The 11,075-nt window shown below is 49.6% G+C and overlaps 1 protein-coding gene across 2 annotated transcripts; it reads left to right on the top strand.

Annotated features, from left to right (window-relative positions):
- Positions 1 to 5,453: 5,453 nt before the first annotated feature.
- Positions 5,454 to 10,276, top strand: klhl22 (kelch-like family member 22). Of its 2 annotated transcripts, none has more exons than XM_070965488.1 (7): positions 5,454 to 6,256; positions 6,856 to 7,021; positions 7,114 to 7,425; positions 7,554 to 7,963; positions 8,254 to 8,446; positions 8,587 to 8,820; positions 8,936 to 10,274. In XM_070965488.1, exons 1-7 carry the CDS (start codon positions 6,009 to 6,011, stop codon positions 9,275 to 9,277), a joined length of 1,905 nt encoding a protein of 634 aa, XP_070821589.1. In that variant the 5' UTR covers positions 5,454 to 6,008; the 3' UTR covers positions 9,278 to 10,274. The 2 variants fall into 2 exon arrangements, with proteins under 2 accessions (XP_070821589.1, XP_070821588.1); XM_070965487.1 differs by having other exon boundaries at positions 5,557 to 6,256; positions 7,114 to 7,437; positions 8,936 to 10,276.
- Positions 10,277 to 11,075: the final 799 nt, after the last annotated feature.

Below are 11,075 nucleotides of genomic sequence, written 5' to 3'. Positions count from 1 at the left end.
TGCTCTGTCGCTGCAGACCTGAATCCATATGCATGGTGTGCAGGGAGCTCCTCATTGAGCGGAGGACAGCCTCCCCGCAGTATTACAGCCCCTTACAAGAACCAAGCTGAAGTGATCCTTGACACCGCCGCTGCAGCGCGGTCCCGTAAATCCCCCGAGGCTTTAAATAACCCCAGCCAAGAACAAATGCCACAGTGCCTCAGGTACTCATGGATGACAAACAACCCCCATCAGCTGCACAGATCCCATCTGACACCGAGCTCACCCCAGTGCTCTTTGGTTTAAATGTGACTTTGGGGAGCAGAACATTGTTGAGTATTAAAGGGAAACACAGTTCACGTACTGAGTGACGAACCTGCAGAGTTATCAGTTTCCATCCACTCTGCAGAGCTTTAGATCACCTCTCAGCTCGTTCTTCTGGATTTCTGGCCCACAGCTAAGTGTTTTAGTTGAGTCTCACGGCTCTCATCACTAATGATGTTTGTTGTTGTGCAGACGAGCTGCGACCTGACACAGCTAGCAGCCAGCAGGTGAACACAGGTCAGCATTTAACAGCCAAAGAGCCAGATACTCCCCTCAGGAGTTAGCAGAGAGCAGCAAGGGAGCTAAACGGGAACGCTGGACTTCAACAGGTAGTAAACGCAGCTCCAAATAAATGCTAATCCTGCTCCATGTCTGCTTTCTAACTTTTACCAACTGAAAAGATGATTATACTTCAGGGTTCTGGTCACAGCGTCTGGTGCTGGTCGCAGGTTTAAACCTCCAGGACTTTAATAAAAGAATAATTTGACTTTTTGGGAAATACTACAGTATGAAGCTATTATCTCACTTTCTTGCTGAGAATTAGATGATCAGATTGATGCCACTCTCACTCAGCCAGCAGAGGCTTAGCTAAGCTTAGGAATGCCTCTATTTCCAGTCTTTATGCTAAGCTAACTGGCTGCTATCATCCAGATATGAAAGTGGTATAAATTTTCTCTCTGTGACAAAACAAATAATCACATTTCTCAAAACTATTCCTTCAAACCCACCAGTTTTCTCCGCATCCATTACCAAAATGGAAACTTAGTGTTCTGTTTTGGACCATAAAGTCTGCCAAGCATGAACGGAAACACACAGACCGACTTCAGGAATTACAGTGAGTGTAGTGGAATAAACTCGTTTGAGAAAAGAGCAACAGAAGGACGGAGAGAGAGAAATGGAGTTCAGAGCAGCCTCAGATTGGGGTTTATTAAAACACAATTGCATTAGCAGACCAAAGGGTGGAATCAATCTAGTGTGCATTAGACCTGCTGACCCTCCTTCTTTAATTCATACAAATGTTCTGCATCGTCCTTCCTGCTTTCCAAAGCCACATAAGTATTCTGCTCAGCTCCCGTCACATCGGCCAGCAGCGCAGACAATTCTCTCTTAGCGTCTCGCTTTTACCTCTGTGTTCCTGTGTGTCGGCATATGATTCAGAATTTACGCTAACGTTGTCACAGCGGATAAGATGCTGGATGTCACACCCCAAAATAGCCCTCGTCCCAATAGCCAGGGGTGAAAAGTGACTTCAGAGGCAGCGTAACGTGATAGAGCAAGTCTCTATTGATCCACAGAGGCCTTGTTCAATATGAGTCCAGATCCACTGACACATGGCAGATAGGACACCCACCCACTCAGGTTCTTGGCCACTGCGTAGCTTTATCCCAATTAAAATTTGATCCACCCTCAGTCCCTTTCTGCCTGGCCTCATTGCGAGTGTTGGGGAGGACGGCAGTTACCAGGGTTACTGTACATGGCTGTGCTTCTGAAACACTTGTGAAAGCTCAGAAAACGCACGCAGATCACGCTTTGAGGAGCAGGACGTGAATGCTATTTCCATTAGCAGCGTGGCCAAATGCACACGACGCACAGCAAAGCTCTCCTTTGAGAGCAGCTGTCAGGGCAGCGTCCAGCCCAGAAATCCGCTGCTGTCAAGTCTCTGCTTGCTGTCGTGTTTCATGCTTTCCTCTGGGGAAAGCCTGCGTCCCTCCACATGTGAGAAAAAGAGGTGACGGTCCACCCTCTGTCCTCCTCCACGAGCTGTTGTCCAGCCTTTAAATCACCAGACAAGCACGGCTCCATGTTTACTCCCTGTTTTCTTCTTTACATCAACGCCGACTGACCGTCCCTGCGTCCTGCAGAGCAACACATACTGTTGGGATGCTTAAATATTTCAGCAGGGTTGGTTTGTTTTCTCTGAGTCCCCAGTGAGGCAGAGAAATCTCCCAGGCTTTTCCCAAACCAATGTCCCTGACCTCAGCGAGAGACAGACCCGAGGAGGACAGAGACACCACTGAAGCTGACTTGGGAATTGCTGTTATGGTCAAACAATAAATGTCAGTGTTTTCCCATGTAAACTTGATTATCCTGATTCCTGACTGAACGCTCTTTTCCCACTGTGGTGTGCCTTTGCAATTTCTCACAAAATGAATCATAATCACAACAAAATTTACTGATGGGTCCAGATCCTGTGGCAGTGCAAACGACCCCCCGCTGTTCATCACTGGAGGAGGATGGCTTGGCAGGTTTCATCAAGCTGCAGCGCTGGAAGTTGTTCTGTTACAGGATTTTGGTCCAGAGGAAAATTGATTGCTCGTCTCACAATCACCGAGCAGCCACAGCAAAATTGCACCTGCCAGGGCTGCACCTCGGTCACTTTACAACCATCCATTGGGCTTATGAATCACGCAGCAGGGAAGGTGATAACACAGCAGAAACAGTTCATTTCACACTTCCTTTATAAAGTGTCCAATTCTGTCTCTGACATGCACTCGTTGCACTCTGCTGACAGACTCTGCCTCGCTCCTGACTCCACAGTAACATCTATGGATTAGCTGAGGAGTAGATTGTGTACAGAAAGGCTCTTACATGTCAGTCAGCGTCCAGATTCAGCCTTAACGGTTCAGGGTTTTATTTGTGCCAGTCATATCTCCAGCATCACACTAAAGATGGCAGCTAGTTGGCATGGAAACCACCTTAGATGGGGTGCAGGCGGAATGAATGGCACCACTGGAGCTTGGCTGTCCCAAACTAATCAGCTGTATTGTCCTCTGGTCCGCCTGTGGCGATGGCTGGTGCACTCATTTTTTCCAGCAGCCTCCTGCACAGTGCTGATCCCTGCAGAGCCGAGCAAAGCACACGTTCCCCGGCCACGCTCGCCGTGCACAGCCACTGATGGCACCATCAGACGCTCTCCTTCAGTCATTACTGGAGTGAAGGTTAAGTGATTTGTGTAACAAGGATGCTCATAAAAGCTCAAGGTCATAGACAATGTAATGTCTTGGTGACTGCTGTAGCCAACGTCTCTTGTTAATGTCTGCACTGCCTGTAGTGCAGATTGACAGTTAATTCTGGAAATGCGGCCCTCTTTGTTTTCATTTCTTTGTCAGTTCTTCCTCCAGCCTGTGGCGCGACTGCTGCACAGCCTTTTCCTGATGAGAGGAGACGGTCGGCTGCTAATGCACTGGAATGTCCAAGTCTCAATAATGGCGAGAGCAAGCTCTCTGTGACCTCCAGGAAAAGCCAAAGAAAGCAGAAAGCACGCTGTCCAGCGCTGACGCTGACTTGAGCACTCAGAATCCTGCAGGGATGCTTCATCAGCAAGTAAGAAAGTGTGCATGAAAATAATTTTAAAATCATGTTGATCCTTTAAAAAGTGAAGTGACTCACGGCTCAATGTGAAAATATCCAATTAAAACTCAGTGATGAGGCTGCATCTTTCCACTGTTAACATATAGGAACATTACCACCTCAGACAGAGGACAGAAACAGGTGATGTCATGTCCTGAAATGTCTCCTTTGTCTGTGACTAATGAGTGATGTCTTTTTCTGATATGTCGCTGCTGTTGAATGCAAAACAAAGGCTGAGACGAACAGTTATTTTCATTATTGATTCATTTGCTGATGATTTTTCTCAGTTCATCATTTGGTCTATTATTGGCTTATTGTTGAGATATTCAGGGAACTATGGTGGGAATATCTTAAATTTCCACTTTTAAATGATGAATTCACGGTCAGAATGGATGCGGGTTGATTGATGGTTTCAGGTCTCTCTGTTGATGATCTGACAGAGCAGAAGCTGCTTTTGATGGAGTCACAGTGCAATGACTGGCAGGACCTGTGGCGGAGCGTTTCTTCATCCATGTGACAGATGCAGCTGATGTGTCAGGAGATAAAAGTTATTGCTGTTTGAAAAGGGCATTTCTGCACCCCAGACAAAAAGCCAGGGGAGCCCCCCCCTGCAGCCCCCCCTGCAGCCCACTGCTCTGTGCTTCAGATTGGAAAATAAATCAAGTGATGGATTATTCCAACTGTGTTTTCTGCGAGTGGAAAAATCTCTACTCTTGGTGTCAGGAAATGATCTATGCAGATTGAAACCTGGGCAGAAGATGAATGAGACTGTAAAAGCTGAGCAACATGGAAGCTCGACTTTAAAAAGAGGAGCTGCACGAGGAAATCTATGTGGCAGCTCGTGCACTTATCAAACAGTGGAAAATCAATACGGAGAGCGTTTGATCAGACGGAGACCAAATATTGATGAAGCAAAAATGACAAATCCAGCAAACAGCTGGCAAGAATAATAAAAAATAGAAGAGTTCTTCCTCTTATCGCCGTGTTGTTTCATGGTGTTACATAAATGTTTTGTTTAACGATGAAGATATCTTCTGTGTTCCTTGCTTCAATAAACTTTTGATAAAAGTGTTTTCATTTGTGTGTTGGAACAGGTGAAGTGTGCCAGTAAGTACAAGAACGAGGCAGCGATACCGTATATATGACAGTCCAGTACACGCACATTAAGCACTCAGATGTATTTCAGTATGTGCGGTAAAAGAGAAATAAAAGGCCCGTTTCAAAACACTGAATTATTCATCCAATAATATGGATGCATCATTTATATCAGGTGGTCCTTATCATAACTGCTGCTGCGCGGTTAAACATTTAGTATAATAACGAGCATCTGCAGCCACTAACACATTATTTAAGTCCATTGTTCATACTGAGGTGCAGTCGGGAGGACGTGCAGAGTTATAGAAAAATGCCAGTCGACTTCCTCAGCAGGGATCCAGAACCTCTAAACTGTACTTCAGTACAGAGTAAATGTACTCGGGACTACTTCACTCCTCCACTGTCCCTTTAGAGCAGGAAACAGCATCCTCTTGTGTTGAACAGACAGAGTCACGGATCTGAACATCTGCTCGAATAAAGATTTATTTTATCAATATAAATGATCAGAAACCAAGCTAAGATAAAAACAGCAGCGTGTCTAATGCCGCACGCGTTAAACTCTTCATTGTTGTATTAAAAACAAACTGTGATTTGCCTGCATTGACACAGACGCTTCCGATTGGCTGTCTCTTAGGCAAAGGGCGGAACAATGCGACAGCAACAACCAATAGCGTTTGAGCTCACCGCCTGACCAAAAAGTAAACAGACTTGTTTTGATCTGTCAAAAAATCAGGCGTATGAGCTCGTTTAGTCCTTCCTCAAAGGTTTTGGTTTCATTTTGACCCGACAGTCAACGCGAAGCGGCTCGTTTGTGACGAACATATTAACGTTCCGTCAGTTTGGTTCAGTTTTGAGGTGTTTAGCTTGTTTTTATAATGCGCTTCATTAGCAGGCAGGCTAACCAGATGATAGCCTGCTAGCTGATGTTTGCCGTTTAAAGTCACGTTAGCTGACGGGTTAGCAGCGCAGTGGCAGCTAGCTGTCGGTCGACGGTAGGACGTTTCTGTGTGAGTGTGCACTTTCACGTCTTTCTCATAACTCAGCAGATGAAATTATGGCGTGAATCATGAGTTCATCTTCACATATAGAGCTGTAACGTAACACTGGCTCCGCAGTGACATTTCAAGCAGCCGTAACCACCTTCCTTAGCCGCTAGCTGCTCAGCTCTTCCGGTATCTTTCTGTGCCTCCGCTGTGGCTTCAGTTGACGACAGATGTGTGAAGGGTGGGAATGATGTTGCTATCAGACAGATAAAAGTGATGAAGCCTGAACATCAGTGCCCTGCCATGGCTGAGGCTGGAGAGGTGAGTCCAATGGGAGGACGCGCGGGCTCGTCGGGCCGCCTGGGCCGACAGACCTACAGGAGCTCAGCCCACTTCCGCAGCCTGCTGGACGGCCTGCTGGCGCTCAGACAGGGTGGCATCCTGTTTGATGTGGTGCTGCTGGTGGAGGGTCGACCCATCCAAGCCCACCGAATACTGCTGGCAGCCTCTTGTGATTATTTCAGGTAAAACTCGCAGCTTTACACTCAGTTTCTGCATTCACCCCATTTTTTCTTTGCTTCATCAGCCCTCACCTGACAACCTGAACACAGGTGATGCAGACAGAGCAGTGCTCAGAGTACAGGCAGTGCTCATGTGGATACCACTGACTGTGACCAGATGGCCTCCAGGCAGCAAAGTGACTCCTGGGTTAAGCTTTTCGCAGAACCTGTTGTGCTTCATTCCACGTGCAGACACTAATGCTGGTCAGGTGTGTGCAGACAGGTGTCACACCTGAGTCCAGTTTAAAGACAGTTTAACACTTCCTGTTTCATGATCAGCTGTCTGTCTGTGTTTTCTTGCTTCTGCTTCCATCGTGACATTTATGACGTCCTCACTCAGCAGCAGCACGTGAGACATACAGGTGTGATGCAGACAGGTGTGTTCAGCTCAGACAGGGTGTCGCTTTGTGCTTCATGTGATGGAGGCAGGTGCTTCTGTGACGTGCAGTCGTTCGCTGGCAGCCTGTTGGACGGTTCAGTGGAAACTGGGCTGACAGGCTGCTGGCGCTCATCTCTGTCACTGTGCCACCAAAATAAAGCCTTTAACAGCCGCTCACCTGCAGGGGAATGTTTGCTGGAGGCCTCCGGGAGACGCAGCAGAAGGAGATCCCGATCCACGGAGTGTCCTACACGGCCATGAAGAAAATACTCGACTACATCTACACGTCGGAGATCGAGCTGGACCTGGAGTGTGTGCAGGAAGTCCTGATCGCGGCCACGCTTGTACAGGTGAGCTGCTCTCGGCTCTTTGCTGCTCTTGTGCTCCGTCGCTGTGTTCATTGTTGTTTTTCGGCTGATTTGTGTCCCTCTGTGTTTCAAAGCTGGAGATTGTCATCAGCTTCTGCTGTGATTTCCTTTTCGCCTGGCTGGACGAGAGCAACATCTTAGAGGTGCATCACCTCGCCGACGTCTACGGGCTGCAGCTGCTGAACGCCAGGGTCCACTCCTACATCCTCAGGAACATCCAGACTCTGTCCCGCACCGACGCGTACCGGCAGCTCCCAGAGGACGAGGTCTTCAGAGCGCTGAGCAGCGACGAGCTGCAGGTGAACAGCGAGAACGAGGCGTACGAGGCGGCGCTGCACTACCACTACAGCCCCGAGCAGGTGGAAACTGACCAGGTGTACCTGCAGGTCAGTCTCAAGGTGTGTCTGCGTTTTGTTCTCATCTCTCCACACACTGAGCAAGGCAGGAGTCACAGAGCTGCTTAGTTTAACTCTCTGTCGAAGCTTTTTCAACCTCTTATCTTTTTGGCCCAAAGGACAAACTCAGGATGCTCGACGCCGTGCGTTTCTGTCTGATCGAGAAGCACGTGCTGCAGAGGCTGTTCGACCGGCTCAACCCGTGTCCGCTCAGGGACTCGGTGTCGGCGGCCCTGCGCTACCACGAGCAGGAGATCTGGCAGCCCGTCCTGCAGACTCCCCTCACCCGGCCTCGCTCCACCTTCCACTGTATCCTGGGCTTCGGGGGGATGTTCAGCTCCAGCTCCCTCACCGACAGCGAGCATTTGTTTCAGGTGTTCCACCCAAGCTGGGGCGAGTGGAGGACGCTCGCGGCGGCTCACGCCCCCCGAATGTCCAACCAGGGCGTCGCCGTGCTCAACAACTTTGTGTATCTTATAGGAGGAGACAAGAACACCAATGGGTTCCGTGCAGAGACTCGCTGCTGGAGGTGAGACGGCGTTTAATCATCCGTCTGTCGGCGTTTGGGTTTGCTGTTTCTCTGCTGCAGTTCTTCCTCGTCTTTGCTGACACAGATGTATTTGCAGTCAGCTGATACTGACAGGAGCGTAAGCCCTGAGTTATTGATCTGTCATCTCAACATGATCGTTTGCTTTGTCTGACCAACAGTTCAAAGTCCAAAGAAATCCTTTGTCCACCCTTTAAAATCCTCCCGCAGACGCTTGATAGATCTCTAACAGCTGATCGATTAATCGATCGATGCTCGCTCTTCTGTCCCAGGTACGACCCTCGTCACAACAGCTGGTGCTCCGTCCAGCCTCTGCAGCAGCAGCACGCCGACCACTGCGTGTGTGTGCTGGGCGGCCATATTTATGCCGTGGGAGGACGGGACTACAGCAATGAGCTGGACTCGGTGGAGCGCTACGACCCGCACACCAACACCTGGGAGTTTGTCTCGCCCCTGAAGAGAGAGGTGCTCATCTGCATGTAATACTGCTGCCATCCACATGAGGGCGCCACACGCTCACCTGTGTGTTGTTAATGGAGGGTTTCCTGCTGTGGACCAGGTGTCCTCCTGTCCTCCTGGTAACACTCGTGTGAACTTCCCTCCAGGTTTACGCCCACGCTGGAGCAGTGCTGGATGGGAAAATGTACATCACGTGTGGGCGCAGAGGGATGGCGTACCTGAGAGAGACCTACTGTTTTGACCCCGCGGCCAACAGCTGGACGCCGTGCGCCGAGGGGCCGGTGGAGCGGGCGTGGCACGGCACGGCCGCCGTGAACGGACGCCTTTATGTTATTGGTGGAAGCAACGATGAGTGCAGATATCGCCGTGACGTCCTGAAGGTATGATGTCACGAGACGCGTTGTCTTACACATTTGACATCCTCACGTTTTTGTCTCTGAGCTAAAAACAGCCTTCTGACAGGAAGTAGAGGAACCCATTTTGCGTGTTTTTCAGGTGGCCTGCTTTGACCCTGAAGCCAACTCCTGGTCTTTAGTGACCCCCCTCCCCGCAGGTCACGGCGAGCCCGGCGTAGCCGTGCTGGACAGCCGCATCTACATCCTGGGAGGACGCTCTCACGACAAAGGCAACCGGATGAAGTACGTTCACGTGTACAACGCCGACACGGACGAGTGGGAGAGCGAGACGGAGTTTAAGGAGCGCGTGTCGGGCATGGCGGCCTGCGTGGTCCTCATGCCGCCCGCCGTGATCGGCGAGGCGCGGAGCTGGGAGCAGCGCAGCAAGCCTTCGTGGGAAGAGGTGGACATGGACAACTCGGAGGACTCGAGCGAGGACTGAAGCCTCCTGGCTGAGCTGAATGTCTGAGCACTGGAGGCTGTCGTGCACTTCCATACGCAGCATGTCGAAGCACCGCCGGGGTCGTTTTCTGTTTTGGCGGCGGCGGTCGTGGCCAGGTCGTGTCCTTCCTGTACATCGACCGCTCTGAGTGCCTCTGAGCCAAAGTGTCATTCAGGACTCACTTCTGAAACATCGTCTTAGATAATCGCGCTCCGTCCACGAATCGGACGCTAACGCCGCGCACGCCGCCGATCCCTCGTCACTTCCTGTCACCGCCGCTGCTTCGCCGCTGATCATAGAGGATAGAAGACGACTGGCTATGCAATAACACGGCACCGTGGAGTCTGTCTGTCTGAGGTGGCGCTCACCTTTTCTAAGAACTCTCTCATTAACGAGCTGCATTCAGAGAATTAAAGGTCATAACTGACTTTTGATGTTTCGCTTCACGCCGCCTCCTCCGGCGCTGTTCATCGGCAGCGGCGTCACACATTGACATCGTGCCTTGTTTTTGTGAAGCATCCTGTGATGTGTTTTGGGTGTTTTCTGTCGGTGGAGATGAGCTTTAGGTTTGTGCCTCTGACATCACGCCGGCGCTGCAGGCTGCAGCCGTCAGCTCGTGACGCGTCGCCGCGTCTGGAAGTGATTTCTGAACATCAGGTCTTGATATTTGTGTGATGAAAACTCATTTTTTTGTCGTTTCTTTGATCTTTGATGCTGCGTAAATTATTCCACGACTCAATCCAAAGAACACGCCGTGCTTTCAGAGGACTTCAGGTCGAGTCCAGCTTTGCTTCACGCCGCTGCTCGCTGCTTCAGTTCATTGTTCCGCCGCTCGATGGGAGCGTTAAAGAAGTGCATCGATGGCCGCTCTGCTGCGTATCTACTGACAAACAGGAGGAAATGCACTGTCACAACACACTGTCACACCATATGCAAAAGCAGAATCCTGCTCATGAGATCAGTTTTGAAGTTTAATAAAAGCAGTAATATATGACTCTGTGGTCGTGTGAGGGCTCAGATCTGTCGCTCACGCCATCGCGGTCTCTCTCTGGGGTTTTACATTAAAAGCAACTAGAATTTTTAGATATTTTAATTAGACTGCTTTCAATTCAACAAGTTAGAAATGAATAGAAACTAAAATGTAATGAAGTTTGCTTTCAGTTCATTAGTTGTGGTTTTATTTAAATAAGATTTACAGGAAATGCAGCCAAACATCAAACTAAATGAACAAAAGATCTAAATTTAGAGACGTTTTCAGTGTTTTGGGTGAAATAATGAGCTCAGTATTCCTGAAATCCTTCCTGTGACTCCGGCTGAGGGTCATGGTTTTCATCAATATGACAGAAAAGATGAGAATCAGGTTTATTGATTGGTTCCTCTCATGCAGGTATTTTATATAAATGTGGACTGTGTCAGCTGTGATGCGTTCGTGGTCGGCGCCCTCGTTGGCGGCGGCGGCGCTCGCTGCTCTTTACTCCGCCCCGTCTCCAGCAGTTCCTCTCCATTTGGCCCTGCGCTCCGTCGGCTTTATGAAGGCTGACTGCTGTTTTCCTCTTCCAGGCTGTTTCATCTACATCTGTTACCCCCCACCAGCCCTGAGTGAGCGCCCCCTCCCTCCCTTTGTTTCACACTGTTGTGCCAGCCCCCGCCAAGTTGTCTGGTGGGGTCTGCTGACTCAGCAGTGGACATCCAGCATCAACAATCTGCTGCTGCTCTTTATGCGTCCGTCTTTCACTGTGAAGCTGCAGGACCACCTGGGGGACACTTAAGACATATGTCATGCACTTAAGGACGTCAG

Source organism: Chaetodon trifascialis, chromosome 6 (assembly GCF_039877785.1).
Source record: "Chaetodon trifascialis isolate fChaTrf1 chromosome 6, fChaTrf1.hap1, whole genome shotgun sequence".
Lineage (NCBI taxonomy): Eukaryota > Metazoa > Chordata > Actinopteri > Chaetodontiformes > Chaetodontidae > Chaetodon > Chaetodon trifascialis.
Note: the sequence above shows the minus strand (reverse complement) of the source record. Positions and strands in the feature narration are given on the sequence as shown.